We start from the raw sequence: 16,838 nt of genomic DNA, 5'->3' as shown, positions 1-16,838 counted from the left end.
TTCTTTCATATTAGCAAGAGTCCATGAGGCCCACCCTTTTTGTGGTGGTTATGATTTTTTGTATAAAGCACAATTATTCCAATTCCTTATTTTTGATGCTTTTGCTCCTTTCTTATCACCCCACTTCTTGGCTATTCGTTAAACTGAATTGTGGGTGTGGTGAGGGGTTTATTTATAGGCATTTTAAGGTTTGGGAAACTTTGCCCCTCCTGGTAGGAATGTATATCCCCTACGTCACTAGCTCATGGACTCTTGCTAATATGAAAGAAATGAATTTATCAGGTAAGTTCTTACATAAATTATGTTTTTTTCACAGCTAGAGAGCTTTAGTTCATGTGTTTCATATAGATAACACTGTGCTCATGCACTAATTGCCTGAAATGCATGTCTGTCAAAAGATCTGATATAAGGAGGCAGTCAGCAGAATCTTAGATACAAGGTAATTACAGCGGTAAATAGTATATTTCTATAACAGTGTTGGTTATACAAAACGGTTATCTTTTTAAACAATAACATTTTTGGTGATTACTTTCCCTTTTATTTGTGTCATACAAGTAACTACTGACTCTCTGAGAAGGTGTAGTGTTTAAATACCGGTGCATGGACCTCACTGCATATGTGCGTATGCAGCTGAAAAACAGTGATAACGTTTTCTAGAAACATTTTAGCTAATGGAAATATATAATAGGAAATATACTTCATTTTAAAATTTGAATGCACATTTAAATGTTCTACCCGTTTAACAAAAAACAAAACAAAAAAACATACCCATTGGGATAGCTTCAGTACAGTGACCATGGAATGCATCAAGTTGTTTTTAAATAGAAGGCGGCTTGCGGCTATGTTTCTCTATACTGCTGTTGTAGTGTTAAACACTTGCATATTCTGTTTATCTGTGGCAGTGATGCATGACATCTATATATAGTTGACTCTATCTATACAACCAGTATTTTTGAAAAGACCTTTTTGTTTCCTTTTTTTTTTCTTCTTTTTTTTTTTTTGGTTTGGCGTGAAACTGTTTTTCTTGTTTTTTCTCTCTCTCAACAACAAAAAATAAAGCAAAAAATGTGATGACTTTAGTTTGACTTTTTCAATACACAGTGTATGGACTTTACAATAAAGAATAAGTTGCTATTCGAAAAAGAAAAAAAATATTGTAGAAATGTTGTATGATCTAGTTTTTACTTTCTTGTAATAGTATCTCATTTAAAGGAAAATGAAAACCAAAATTACATTTCAATAAAATATATAATTTATGCATAGTAAAAATAAAAAACAACAACAAATAAAACACTGTTGCATGATCATTATTTATTTTATATACAAACACAGAGCACCACAAATCCTCTGTTTTCTATTTTGGAGGTAAAACGAACAGCATTCCCGAATACTACATTCGCCGGGGGCCCCAGGATACTACGAGGTGCTATCTGCGGCAGTGACCGGTTTCCGACATTTTCTATTTTTAAGGGAAAAACAGAAAATGGATGCACATATGGATGATATGGGAAAACCTTTCATTATAACATGATCACATTTAAAAAAAATAGCAATGGAATAACAGCATTAAACGTTTTGTGTCCTATACTGGCGCTTAATCAGAGGCTCATTATTTCACCTGCTTTTCCTGTAATTTAGCTCTGAATATTGCATTTCTTGTCCCTAGAGTGGGTGTACTTTATCCTGCAAGACTCTTAAAGAGACACTAAAGTCTGAGCTTCAAATATAAAATATTAAAGGGACATTAAACCCAAATTTTTTCTTTCATGATTTAGAAGAGAATGCAATTTTAAACATCTTTCTAATTTACTTCTATTATCTAATTCATTTTATTCCCTTGATATTCTTTGCTGAAAAGCATATCTAGATATGCTCAGTAGCTGCTGATTGGTTGCTGCAAATAGAAGCCTCATGTGATTGGCTCTCCCATGTGCATTGCTCTTTCTTCAGCAAAGGATATCTAACAAATTAAGCACATTAGATAATAGAAGTAAATTGGAAAGTTGTTTAAAATTGTATTCTCTATCTGAATCATGAAAGAAAAAATGTGGGTTTAGTGCCCCTTTAATTTGTGTAATTTTTTTGCAGTTGAACTCTGAAAATTGGAAGTTTTTCAATTAAGAGGATAGGAAGTGGACACTGCAGACCCAACTACATATATACTTTAATTAGCCTCAGTAGAAATAGAATAGCATACAGCAAGACGATGCAGGTTTTTCTAACTGAATGGTCTACTTCAAACAGTTGGAGAAGTTTGGTCATTGAAAAAAAATAAACACAGAATGTTAATGTGTTCAGAAAGTTCATTGCAAGACAACAAAAAAGTATTGTAATAACAGTGTTTTATGTCCCTTTAATAGTTACTGCTTTTGTTAACCTATATAATATCTCTTAGTAAAACATGTTTGGATAAGGTGTCCATACAAATACTGTGTGACATTATTGCTGAAAGTAAAATGATTAAATTTAAAAGTGACATTTGTTTAGCATATTCAAGGAATTCCGTCTTTCTCTTTCTTCCTCTTTTTAGCTCGCCCCTTCTCGCTCTCGCCCCTTCTCGCTCTCGCGCCCTCTCTTTGTCTTTTATCTCTTGCTCTCTCTCGCGCCCTCTTTTTGTCTTTTATTTCTCGCTCTCTCTCGCGCCCTCTCTGTCTTTTTTTATCTCTCGCTCTCTATTGCGCCCTCTCTTTGTCTTTTATCTCTCGCTCTCTCTTGCGCCCTCTCTTTGTCTTTTATCTCTCGCTCTCTCTCGCGCCCTCTCTTTGTCTTTTATCTCTCGCTCTCTCTCGCGCCCTCTCTGTCTTTTATCTCTCGCTCTCTCTTGCGCCCTCTCTTTGTCTTTTATCTCTCGCTCTCTCTCGCGCCCTCTCTTTGTCTTTTATCTCTCGCTCTCTCGCGCCCTCTCTGTCTTTTATCTCTCGCGCCCTATTTGTCTTTTATCTCTCGCGCCCTCTCTTTGTATTTTATCTCACGCTCTCTCTCGCGCCCTCTTTGTCTCTCTCTCGCGCCCTCTTTGTCTCTCTCTCGCGCCCCTCTTTGTCTCTCTCTTGCGCCCTCTTTGTCTCTCTCTCTCTTGCGCCCTCTTTGTCTCTCTCTCGCGCCCTCTTTGTCTCTCTCTCGCGCCCTCTTTGTCTCTCTCTCGCGCCCTCTTTGTCTCTCTCTCTCGCGCCCTCTTTGTCTCTCTCTCTCGCGCCCTCTTTGTCTCTCTCTCTCGCGCCCTCTTTGTCTCTCTCTCTCGCGCCCTCTTTGTCTCTCTCTCTCGCGCCCTCTTTGTCTCTCTCTCTCTCGCGCCCTCTTTGTCTCTCTCTCTCTCGCGCCCTCTTTGTCTCTCTCTCTCGCGCCCTCTTTGTCTCTCTCTTTTATCTCTCGCGCTCTCTCTCGCGTCCTCTGTCTCTCATCTCTTGCTCTCTCTCTCGCGCCCTCTCTTTGTCTTTTATCTCTCGCTCTCTCTCTCGCGCCCTCTCTTTGTCTTTTATCTCTCGCCCTCTCTTTGTCTTTTATCTCTCGCCCTCTCTTTGTCTTTTATCTCTCGCTCTCTCTTTGTCTTTTATCTCTCGCTCTCTCTTGCGCCCTCTCTTTGTCTTTTATCTCTTGCTCTCTCTCGCGCCCTCTCTGTCTTTTATCTCTCGCGTGCCCTCTTTGTCTTTTATCTCTCTCTTGTGCCCTCTCTTTATCTCTTATCTCTCGCTCTCTCTCGCGCCCTCTTTGTCTTTATTTTATCTCTCGCTCTCTCTCTCTTTCTTTTTCTCTCGCTTTCTTTTTCTCTCGCTTTCTTTTTCTCTCGCTTTCTTTTTCTCTCGCTTTCTTTTTCTCTCGCTTTCTTTTTCTCTCGCTTTCTTTTTCTCGCTTTCTTTTTCTCTATCGCTTTCTCTCTCTCTCTCTCTCTCTCTCTCGCTTTCTCTTTCTCTCTCGCTTTCTCGCTTTCTCTATCGCTTTCTCTCTTTCTCTCTCTCTCTCTTTCTCGATTTCTTCTTTTTATCTTTACTTTTTCTTTTACAAATAGAATTATTCACAATTTTATACACTTGACTTACCACTAGGTGGTGCTGCTGTTTTAAAAAATAAATAAAAAATAATTGTGACAAAATTGGAAAGGCTCGTTTTGTGCATGAGTTATTTCATTTAGAGCTTCTAGGTTTTCAGTATATTGCTCCTAAGGATAAAGATATTTCATGCTTTCTTTTTTATATATGTATCTTTATTTTATTTATGACCATGTTTGTTAATTAAAGGGCATGCAATTTTAAAAATAAAATGCTATGTTATTGTTTTAAGAATTTATTTTAAACCAATGCTTTTTATTGTACTACTAGGCAATAAGCCTTCCCTTGGCAGTCTATGTTTAAAAAAATGCAACCCCCTAAGCTAAAGTTACAAAAAAAAAGTAGAATTACATAAAAAATAAACAAAGCTATCCAAAATATATTTTTTTAACCTAAACTAATACCCCTAAAAAGAAAAAAAAAATCCCCCCCAAAATAAATACAACCCCTAATCTAATACTTTTTTGTAGGGCATTGCCCTAAGTTAAATAGCTCTTTTACCTCTAAAAAATACTAAGTCCCCCCCTAACAGTAAAAAAACCCCAAAATAAAAAACACCTAACACTAAAAGAAACTAAACTACCCATTGCCCCTAAAGGTGCATTTGTATGGGCATTGCTCTTAAAGGGCAATCCAGCTCTTTTTCTAGCCCCAAAAAAACATAATCTTAAAAAAAAAAACACTCCAAAAATTCAAATAAAACCCTAAACCTAAGCCTCAAATAGGTACTCACTGTAAGTCCGGCAGAGGTCTTCTTCCAGACGGATCCATCATCTTCTATCTTCATCCGGAGTGGAGGTGCAGAGCTGTGTTCCTGATGCCTGGATCTTCAGCGGCGGTCCACAGCGGCATGGAGGCTCCTCTTCATCTGATATCAGTCGTAGACTGAAGATTGAATGCAAGGTACCACAATTAATTTGTGGTACCTTGCATTCCTATTGACTGAAATATTGAAATCAGCCAATAGGATGAGAGCTACTGAAATCCTATTGGCTGTTCAAATCAGCCAATAAGATTTCAGTAGCTCTCATCCTATTGGCTGATTTCAAAATTTCAGCCAATAGGAATGCAAGGTACCCCATAAATATGGGGTACCTTGCATTCAATCTTCAGTGTGCGACGGACGATCGCAAGAAGAGGAGCCTTCACGCCGCAGAGGATTGCCACATCTGGGAAGGCGGCTCTGCGCTGCCTTTGCTTCATCTTTGATGAAGATAGAAGATGATGGACCCACCTGGAAGAAGACCACCTCCGCCGGACTCAAGGAGCCGTGAGTACCTATTTGGGGTAAGTGTTAGTTTTTTGTTTTTTGGTGGGGGGGAGGTTCAGATTAGGGTTTTTTGTCAATTGAAAAAGAGCTGAATGACCTTTTAAGTGCAATGCCCATACAATGGGTTGTTTAGGTTTTTTAGTGTTAGTTTTTTTTATTTTGGGGTGTTTGGTAGGTGGGGGGTTTTACTGTTAGAGGGGGACTTAGTTTTCTTTTGTTAATGCAAAAAAAGCTTAAATGCCCTACAAAAAGCCCTTTTAAGGGCTATTGGTAGTTTATTCTTAGATTAGGGGGTGTTTTTATTTTGGGGGGCTTTTTTATTATCATAGGGATTAGGTTTATTTTTTTATTTTGGATAATGTGGTTTATTTTCTGTAATGTTAGCCTTTTTTATTTTGTGTAATTTTAGATTAATGTAATGTACTGTTATGATTTTTTTATTTTAATTGTAATTTTGTATTTTATTTGTAATTAAGGGGTTAATTTAGGGGGTGTTAAGGGGCTTTGTCATTAAATTACTTATTTGCATTGTGGGGGGTTGGCGGTTTAGGAGTTCATAGGTAAATTTGGTGTAATGTGTTGTGGGGGGTTTGCAGATTAGGGGTTAATAGGTTAATTTTATTGCGTTTGTGGTGGATGGCAGTTTAGGGGTTAATAAATTATTTTTTTAATTTGCAATGTAGGGGAATGGCGGATTAGGGGGTTAACAGATGTATTGGCTAGTATGCGATGTAAGGGTTGGCGGATTTAGGGGTTAATAATTTTATTAGGTAGTTTTGTTTTTCTTAATACTTCGTACGGGCGGTTAGGTTTTTTTTTTTTTTAATACTTATTGCGGGCGGTTAGGGTTTTGTTTACAATATTTATTGCGGGCGGTTTTTTGTAATGCTCAGTTTGCCTTTGCTGCATTCAGGTGGATTCCGAAAATGGCAGGGTGGTGAAAGACCACCCTGCCATTTACGGAATCCACCGGGATGCAGCTTTGCTGCATCCAGGTGAATTCTTTTGGCTGCGCATGCAGCCAACATTACTTTGAGGATGAGTGCGCAACTGGCGATGAACAAGTTACAAACGCGATTATAGTATAGATGTATTTAACCCATATAAGGGGGTTAAATACATTGCTGGCTAAATGTAAAAAAAAATGTTAAAAGTAGATTGGGTCATATAGAGGATTAATAGGACTTTGTTAGAGTGTATTGTATAGGGTTTATAGTGGTGGGAGAATGGATTGGGTGTACAGGGTTGATAGTGGTGGGAGAATGGATTGAGTATATAGGGTTGATAGTGGTGGGAGAATGGATTAAGTGCAAAGGGTTGGTAGCAGTTGGAGATTGGGTCGGATGTAAAGCGTTGGTAGTGGTGGGAAACAGGGGTTGAGTGTATTGGGTTGGTAGTGGTGGGAGACTGGGTTGGGTGTATAGGGTTGATAATAGTAGGAGACTGGATTAAGTGTATAGGGTTGATAGTGGTGGGAGACTGGATTAAGTGTATAGGGTTGGTAGTGGTTGGAGACTGGGTCAGGTGTAAAGGGTTGATAGTGGTGGGAGAAGGGGTTGTGTGTATAGGATTGATAGTGGTGGGAGACGGTTTGATTTTATAGTGTTGATAGTGGTGGGAGACAGGGTTGTGTGTATAGGTTGATGGTGGTGGGAGACTGGGTTGAGTGTGTAGGGTTGAAAGTAATAGGAGAGAGGGTTTGAGTGTATAGGGTTGATGGTGGTGGGAGACAGGGTTGTGTGTATAGGTTGATGGTGGTGGGAGATGGGGTTGTGTGTATAGGTTGATGGTGGTGGGAGACTCGGTTGAGTGTATAGGGTTGATGGGGTCGGAGACTAGGTTAAGTGTATATGATTGATACTGGTCAGAAATGGTTTGATTATATAGGGTTTACAGTGGTGGGAGAGTGGGCTGAGTGTATAGGGTTGATGGTGGTCGAAAACAGTTTATTGTAGAGTTAATGGTGGTGGGAGACTGGGCTTAGTGCATAGGGTTGATGGTGGTAGCAGAGGGGTTGAGTGGATAGGGTTGATCGTGGTGGGAGCCTGGGCTGAGTGGATAGGGTTGATGGTGGTAGCAGACTCCGTTGAGTGTATAGGGTTGATGGTGGTAGCAGACAGGGTTGAGTGTATAGGGTTGATGGTGGTAGCAGAGGGGTTGAGTGGATAGGGTTGATGGTGGTGGGAGCCTGGGCTGAGTGGATAGGGTTGATGGTGGTAGCAGACTCCATTGAGTGGATAGGGTTGATGGTGGTAGCAGACTCCGTTGAGTGGATAGGGTTGATGGTGGTAGCAGAGGGGTTGAATGTATAGGGTTGATGGTGGTGGGAGCCTAGGCTGAGTGGATAGGGTTGATGGTGGTGGCAGTCGGGACTGTGTATGTCATAGTGACCAGCCGTAAGGAGTGGTTACATTTTACAGATCTGCATATAAGTTGCTGTCTCTGAAAATGTGGTGTTCTGATGTGAAATGGATGCTGACATCTATATTTGTAAAAGGCAGATCATGCATATCATGTTAGTTTGAGTATTCATTTAATTAAACAGCTTTGAACTAAACAAATCATTCATTCATATATCAGTTTAAACATGTCTAGTTATTTATTTTTTACATTAAAAAAAGTAGAACTTGAAAAAATGGTTTAAATGCATATTCAAACTAGCAGGAAGTGGATGTTTGTGGAAAAATTATTCTAGTTGCTCATTGCCTCATATAAGCAATTCCTCTTTTTCTGTCGGTTGACAATGACACACCTCCGCAAGCATAATAGCAAAAGGTACCTTTTTTTTTCTTTCATGTAATTGGCAAGAGTCCATGAGCTAGTGACGTATGGGATATACAATCCTACCAGGAGGGGCAAAGCTTCCCAAACCTCAAAATGCCTATAAATACACCCCTCACCACACCCACAATTCAGTTTTACAAACTTTGCCTCCTATGGAGGTGGTGAAGTAAGTTTGTGCTAAGATTTCTACGTTGATATGCGCTTCTCTGCATTTTGAAGCCTGATTCCTCTCAGAGTACAGTGAATGTCAGAGGGATGTGAAGGGAGTATCACCTATTGAATGCAATGGTTTTCCTCACAGGAGATCTATTTCATAGGTTCTCTGTTATCGGTCGTAGAGATTCATCTCCTACCTCTTTTCAGATCGACAATATACTCTTATATTCCATTACCTCTACTGATAACCATTTCAGTACTGGTTTGGCTATCTGCTATATGTGGATGGGTGTCTTTTGGTAAGTATGTTTTCATTACTTAAGACACTCTCAGCTATGGTTTGGCACTTTATGTATTTATATAAAGTTCTAAATAGATGTATTGTACTTATATTTGCCATGATTCAGGTTTTCAGTATATTTCCTTTTGCAGACTTTCCATTTCATATCTGGGAAATGCATTTTTTAGGAAAAATTTATTTCTTACCTGGGGTATAGTCTTTTTTTCAATTGACTGTCATTTTAAATTCGCGGGCAGAATTAGGCTCATGAGGGTGCAAAATGCCAAAGTATATTGCATCATTTTTGGCGTGAAGTTATGTTCGATGACTCAAATTTATCATTTCCGGAGTCTTAGTCGAGCTGAGTCCTTTCACAAGGTTGCGTCTTCAATGACGCAAGTGTGTCATTTCCGGATGTTAGCACCAAAACAAATTTTCTGTTTGTTGTGCGTCATACTTGGCGCCAAATATTTTCATTATTTAAAACCCTATTCCTATATACCTCAGAGGGCTATGCCGTTTGCATTTTTTTTTCCCATTCCTGAAACTGCGATATAAGGAAATTGATAATTTTGCTTTATATGTTGTTTTTTCTCTTACATTTGCAAGATGTCTCAATCTGATCCTGTCTCAGAAATCACTGTTGGGACCCTGCTGCCTGATAACAGTTTTACCAAAGCTTAAGTACATTTGTTGTAAACTCGTGGAGATTATATCTTCAGCTGTGGTTTGTAATAGTTGTCATGATAAACTTTTACATGCAGAGAATGTGTCAATCAGTAATTGTACATTGCCTGTTGTTGTTCCTTCAACATCTAATGAACAAGATATACCTGTGAATTTAAAAGAATTTGCTGATTCTATTCAGAAGGCTTTGTCTGCCATCCCTCCTCCTAATAAACGTAAAAGGTCTTTTAAAACTTCTCATAAGTTGATGAAATTTCAAATGACCGACAACATACTGAATTATCCTCCTCTGATGAAGATCTATCTGATTCAGAAGATCCCTCCTCCGATATTGACACTGACAAATCTACTTATTTATTTAAAATGGAGTATATTCGTTCTTTGTTAAAAGAAGTGTTGATTACATTGGATGTTGAGGAAACTGGTCCTCTTGATATTAAAACTTGTAAACGTTTAAATTCCCGTTTATAAACCTCCTGTCGTTACTCCGGAGGTTTTTCCAGTTCCTCATGCTATTTCTGATATGATTTCTAAGGAATGGAATAGGCCTGGTACTTATTTTATTCCTTCTTCAAGGTTTAAAAAATGATATCCTTTGCCAGCAGTTACATTGGAGTTTTGGGAAAAGATCCCCAAAGTTGATGGGGCTATCTCTACTCTTGCTAAACGTACTACTATTCCTATGGAAAATAGTACTTCTTTTAAAGATCCTTTAGATACGAAACTTGAATCTTATTTAAGGAAAGCCTATTTATATCCGGGTCATCTTCTCAGGCCCGCAATTTCTTTGGCTGATGTTGCAGCTGCATCATCTTTTTAGTTGGAAAATTTAGCGCAACAAAAATTGGATTCTGATTTGTCTAGCATTGTTCGCTTGCTTCAACATGCTAATCATTTTATTTGTGATGCCATTTTTTTATATCATCAATATTGATCTTTAGCTATTTTAGCTAGAAGAACTTTGTGGCTTAAATCTTGGAATCCTGACATGAATTATAAGTCCAGATTGCTATCTCTTTCTTTCCAAGGTAATAATTTATTTGGTTCTCAGTTGGATTAGATTATTTCAACTGTCACTGGGGGGTAGGGAGTTTTTTGCCTAAGGGTAAATCTAAAGTTTTCTTTCCTTTCGACAAAATAAGGAACAGAAACCTAATCCTTCCCCCAAGGAATCTGTTTCCAATTGGAAACCTTCTTCAAATTGGAATAAATCCAAGCCATTTAAGAAACCAAAGCCAGCCCCCAAGTCCGCATGAAGGTGCAGCCCTCATTCCAGCTCAGCTGGTAGGGGGCGGATTAAGATTTTTCAAGGATGTTTGGACAAATTCTCTCCAAAATCAATGGATTCTGAGTATTTACTCTCAGGGGTACAGAATAGGAGTAAGACCTCCTTTGAGAAGATATTTCCTCTCACGCATCCCAGCAAATCCAGTAAAGGCTCAGGCTTTCCTGAAGTGTTTTTCAGACCTGAAGTTTTCAGGGGTAATCATGCCAGTTCCATTTCAGGAACAGGGTCTGGGGTTTTATTGAAATCTATTCATTGTCCCAAAGAAAAAAAAATAATTCAGACCAGTTTTGGATCTAAACATTTTGAATCAATATGTAAGAGTACCAACTTTCAAAATGGTGACTAAGGACTATTCTGCCTTTTGTTCAGCAAGGGCATTATATGTCCACAATAGACTTACAGGATGCTTATCTTCATATTCCGATTCATCCAGACCATTATCAGTGTCTGAGATTCTCTTTTCTAGACAAGCATTACCAATTTGTCGCTCTTCCTTTTGGCCTAGCAACAGCTCCAAGAATCTTTTCAAAGGTTCTCGGTGCCCTACTCTCTGTAATCAGAGAGCGGGGTATTGCGGCATTTCCTTATTTGGATGATATTTTGGTACTAGCTCAGTCTTTACGTTCTGCAGAATCTCAGACGAATCAACTAGTGTTGTTTCTTCTAAAACATGGTTGGAGGATCAATCTACCAAAAAGTTATTTGATTCCTCAGACAAGGGTCACCATTTTAGGTTTCCAGATAGATTCAGTGTCCATGATGTCTCTAACAGACAAGAGACGTTTAAAATTGGTTGCAGCCTGTCGGAACCTTCAGTCTCAGTCATTCCCTTCAGTAGCTATGTGCATGGAAGTTTTAGGTCTCATGACTGCAGCATCGGACGCAATTCCCTTTGCTCGTTTTCATATGAGACCTCTCCAGCTTTGTATGTTGAACCAATGGTGCAGGGATTATGCAAGGATATCACAATATCCCTAAATCCCAATGTTAGACTATCTCTGACTTGGTGGTTAGATCACCATCGTATAGTTCCAGGGGCCTCTCTTGTTCGTCCAACCTGGACTGTGATCACAACAGATGCAAGTTTTTCAGGTTGGGGAGCTGTTTGGGGATCTCTGACAGCACAAGAGGTTTGGAAATCTCAAGAGGCGAGATTACCAATCAATATTTTGGAATGTGCGATTTTCAGGGCTCTTCAGATTTGGCCTCTGTTGAAGAGCGAAGCGTTCATTTGTTTTCAGTCGGACAATATCACAACTGTGGCATATGTCAATCATCAGGGTGGGACTCACAGTCCCAAGCTATGATAGAAATATCACGGATACTTGCTTAGGCGGAATCCAGCTCCTGTCTAATTTCTGCGGTTCATATTCCAGGCATAGTCAATTGGGAAGCAGATTATCTCAGCCGTCAGACTTTACATACGGGGAGTGGTCCCTCCATCCAGATGTGTTTTCTCAGGTTGTTCAGATGTGGGGTCTTCCAGAAATAGATCTGATGGCTTCTCATCTAAACAAGAAACTTCCCAGGTACCTGTCCAGGTTCAGGGATCCTCCGGCGGAAGCAGTGGAATGCGTTGACCATTCCTTGGTGTTATCAACCTGCTTATATTTTCCCGCCTTTAGTTCTTCCAAGAGTGATCTCCAAAATCATCATGGAGCAATCGTTTGTGCTGCTGGTGACTCCAGCATGGCCTCACAGGTTTTGGTATGCGGATCTTGTTCGGATGTCCAGTTGCCAACCTTGGCCACTTCAATTAAGGCCAGACCTTCTGTCTCAAGGTCCGTTTTTCCATCAGGATCTCAAATCATTAAATTTGAAGGTATGGAAATTGATCGCTTAGTGCTTAGTCATAGAGGTTTTTCTGACTCTGTGATTACTATGTTGTGCTCGTAAATCTGTTTCTAGAGAGATTTATTATCGAGTTTGGAAGATTTACATTTCATGGTGTTCCTCTCATAAATTCTCTTGGCATTCTTTTAGAATTCCTAGAATTTTACAGTTTCTTCAGGATGGTTTGGATAAGGGTTTGTCTGCAAGTTCCTTGAAGGGACAAATCTCTGCTCTTTCCTTTTTATTTTACAGAAAGATTGCTAAGCTTCCTGATATTCACTGTTTTGTTCAGGCTTTGGTTTGTATCAAGCCTGTCATTAAATCAATCTCTCCTCCTTGGAGTCTTAATTTGGTTTTGAAGGCTTTACAGGCTCCTCCGTTTGAGCCTATGCATTCTTTGGACATTAACATACTTTCTTGGAAAGTGTTGTTTCTTTTGGCCATCTCTTCTGCTAGAAGAGTTTCTGAATTATCTGCTCTCACTTGTGAATCTCCTTTTCTGATTTTTCATCAGGATAAGGCAGTTTTGGGGACTTCATTTAAATTCTTACCTAAGGTTGTGAATTCTATCAACATTAATAGAGAAATTGTTGTCCCTTCCTTATGTCCTAATCCTAAGAATTCTTTGGAGAGATCTTTACATTCTTTGGATGTGGTGAGAGCTCTGAAATATTATGTTGAAGCTACTAAAGATTTCAGGCAGACTTCCAGTCTATTTGTTATCTTTTCTGGTTCTAGGAAAGGTCAGAAGGCTAATGCAGTTACCTTGGCTTCGTGGTTAAAGCTTTTCATTCATCAAGCTCATTTGGAGTCGGGTCAAGCCCCGCCTCAGATAAATACAGCTCATTCTACTAGATCAGTCTCCACTTCGTGGGCTTTTAGGAATGAAGCTTCAGTTGATCAGATTTGCAAAGCAGCAACTTGGTCTTCTTTGCATACATTTACTAAATTCTACCGTTTTGATGTATTGGCTTCTTTGGAAGCAGTTTTTGGTAGAAAAGTTCTTCAGGCAGCTGTTTCAGTTTGATTCTTCTGCTTATGTTTTAAGTTTTTTTCCTTTCATTTATGAGAATAAATTTGTATTTTGGGTTGTGGATTAATTTTCTTCAGCGGAAAATAGCTGTTTTTATTTTATCCCTCCATCTCTAGTGACTCTTGCGTGAAGTTCCACATCTTGGGTATTGCTATCCCATACGTCACTAGCTCATGGACTCTAGCCAATTACATGAAAGAAAACATAATTTATGTAAAAACTTACCTGATAAATTCATTTCTTTCATATTGGCATGTGGCCCACCCTTTTTATGGTGGTTATGATTTTTTGTATAAAGCACAATTATTTCCAAATTCCTTTGTTGATGCTTTTTACTTATTTCTTTATCATACCACTACTTGGCTATTCGTTAAACTAAATTGTGGGTGTGGTGAGGGGTGTATTTATAGGCATTTTGAGGTTTGGGAAACTTTGCCCCTCCTGGTAGGATTGTATATCCTATGCGTCACTAGCTCGTGGACTCTTGCCAATATGAAAGAAATTAATTTATCAGGTAAGTTCTTACATAAATTATGTTTTCTAAGCACAAAATTCCCCCCCCAAAAGTTAATAATTTTAAAAATGTCCTTTTAGATTTAACAAAGAACAAAGATAGTGTTTAATATCATTTTAAAGGGTCACTCAAGTCAAAATTAAAATTGCATATTTTATCTGAATCATGAAAGTTTAAACAACTTTCCAATTTACTTTCATTTAACAAAATGTGCACAGTCTTTTTATATTTACACTTTGAGTCACCAGCTCCTACTGAGCATGTGTAAGAATTCAGAGAATATACGTATATGCATTTGTTATTGGCTGATGGCTGTCACATGATACAGGAGGAGTGGAAAGAGACATAACTTTGAAATTTTGTCAGAAACAAATCTACTCATCTGAAGTTGACACAAAATATTGCATTGTCTTTTTATCAGGCATTTGTTGCTTATGTGCAAGTCTACTGTATTTATTGGAAATATAAGATGAATTTATTTTGTAGTTTTTATATTCCTAGAACATTCTGGTGTGTTTGTACAAATGTTAAATGTTTTATGTACACCACATATTCCTACGTATTGATGCATGTGTTTCTTTTCAGTGATTAAATGATGCTACTGCTGCTTCCATGGAGATGAGATGATTGTCCTGCTGCGCACAACGAGGAAGGGCTGAGCACTAATGGTGCGGGGAGGATGGACCTCATGAATGGCCAGTCGAGCAATACTGCTCAAAATGCAACGGCTTCCGAGGTAAGCAACAAACATGGAACTCAACAGATCCAGCACATGGATGGATGGTAAAATTTATTTAGCAATATGTAATTTCCTTCTTAATAGGAGGAGAGTCCACTACATCAATTCCTTACTGTTGGGAAATACTGAACCTGGCTACCAGGAGGAGGCAAAGACACCCCAGCCAAAGGCTTAAATACTCCCCCTACTTCCCTCATATCCCAGTCATTCTTTGCCTTCCGTCACAGGAGGTTGGCAGAGAAGTGTCAGAAGATATGGAGTAGTTCCTTATGGAGGGTATCTATCCTTCGAAATGAGACTGGAGTTTTAAGTAGTCTTGTCAGCCTCTCATTGAGAGCATTGACGAATGTTAGGGTCTTGACTTGCAGGCAGAGTCTTTCTGTGAATCCATCCAGACTCGTATTAACAGCTCCTGAGCAATCAGTGTTGACTAGTTTCACTGCCTGCTTCCTTCACTCCAGTCCATGTCAGTAGCGATGCTACAAGACTGGTAAGATCGTTTTCATTTTTTATACACATATGATAACGCAAGAAGACGGTGTCACAGTGTGGCTCCTTTTATCTGTATGGAATCAAGGGTTAATATCTCCGGAGGGGGATTATTGAACAAGGGGGATTAAGCACATAATTTTTCTTTTATTGTGATTGTGCTGTGACATGTGTGAGATGATGCTCAGGCAGATGTTGGAAAGTACAGGTTTTACTTTTGTTTTTGGAAGCTGCGCAGCTTGAAAGGCTTGGCGCTTTTTTTTTCCTATAGCAGAGGCAGTCCTGCATTGTGACCGGGTGTGGTCACACTGATTTCCTCTTTCATGACCATGTGATTTACCGAAGAAGAAACGGTTTCTCTGTTTGGCCTGGGTCATAGGAGGTTTGGCCTGGGTCATAGGAGGTGGTGAGTGCCCCAGCCATTGGGGGTATAAAGGTGCTGTTTTATCTTATTATTCAATAGTCTGCTTTATAAGCGCAACTATGGAGAGTTCTCATGCATTGGAGGGTACTCCCTCTTTACCTATGTCTAATACACGTCTTTATTGTGAGGAGGCCGCAGTATACCTGCCTGCTCAATTATGTTCTTCATGCCTTGATAAAGTAATCGTAAAGTTAATATATTTGGTACCACTGAGCCGTCCACCTCTGAGGATTCTCCGTCCCGTGAGGTGCGCACCCTACAGTCATCTCCCAATACACATGCAACTTCCCGTAGCATTCCTAATCCTCCATCTGGAGGGGCCCTTTTACCACCAGACTTTACTGAGCAGTTACAAATGGCAGTGTCTGCGGCCTTTAGTGCTTTACCTCGCCCTGCTAAGTTCAAGCGAAAGGTCAAATATTGCTATCCTTCCCAGGGGTCTTCTACTAGCTTATTGGATTTATCTGATACAAGATTATCCGATCAGGAACTTTCTGATATAGGAAGTTTTGGCTACTTTAGAGGTTCCAGAGCCTAAATTGCCTGAGGAACCTTTGATTCATAAATTAGATAAGGTCTACGAGGACAGGGTTGTACTACAGACTTTCTCGATTCCTGTAAAGATGGTCCAAGGTGGATGGCGCTATTTCCACGCTTGCTAAACGCACTACTATCCCGCTTGAGGATAGTTCGTCATTTAAAGAGCCTATGTATAAAAAAATAGAAACCCTGTCAAGGAAGAAGTTTCAACATACCTGATATTTGTTTCAACATACCTGATATTTGTTTCAACTGGCAGCGGCTGTTGCTGAGGTTGCTGGAGCCGCTACCTACTGGTGTGACTCCTTATCTGAGTTGATCAAGGTGGAGGGTGCCCTCGACGTGATCCAAGAAATAATTAAGGCCTTAAGGGTGGCAAATATGCAAATTATTTGCCTGAATGCCGTTGGGCACTCTGGCTGAAGTCCTGGTCTGCGGACATGACTTCGAAGTCCAGACTTCTTTCCATCCAATTTAAGGGAAATATTCTATTTGGTCGAGGCCTGGACTCGGTTATCTCCACAGTTACTGGAGGCAAAGGTGCCTTTTTACTTCTGGATAAGAACAAACCTAAAGGACAAGGTCCTAATTTTCGTTCAGATAAATCCCAACGACAGCAGCCCTCTGCAAAGCCCGAGCAATCCAAGGGGGGGGGGGGGGGGCTTGGAAGCAGGCTCAGTCCTGGAATAAATCCAAGCAGAACAAGAAGCCCGCCCAGACAAAGTCGACATGAAGGGGCGGCCCCCGATCCAGCTCTG

At 39.7% G+C, this 16,838-nt stretch overlaps 1 protein-coding gene across 6 annotated transcripts in view; it reads left to right on the top strand.

Moving 5' to 3' along the window:
* Positions 1-16,838, top strand: part of RALGPS2 (Ral GEF with PH domain and SH3 binding motif 2) — a 619,002-nt gene that overhangs the window by 178,516 nt on the left and 423,648 nt on the right. For all 6 annotated transcript variants that reach the window (XM_053693284.1, XM_053693289.1, XM_053693287.1 and 3 more), the window contains one exon: positions 14,474-14,624. In XM_053693284.1, coding sequence (XP_053549259.1) covers positions 14,568-14,624 — 57 coding nt within the window. In that variant the 5' untranslated portion in view covers positions 14,474-14,567. The remainder of the gene's footprint in view (positions 1-14,473; positions 14,625-16,838) is intronic.

Source organism: Bombina bombina, chromosome 10 (genome assembly GCF_027579735.1).
Source record: "Bombina bombina isolate aBomBom1 chromosome 10, aBomBom1.pri, whole genome shotgun sequence".
Taxonomy (NCBI): domain Eukaryota; kingdom Metazoa; phylum Chordata; class Amphibia; order Anura; family Bombinatoridae; genus Bombina; species Bombina bombina.
This window is presented reverse-complemented; position numbering and strand designations above follow the sequence as displayed.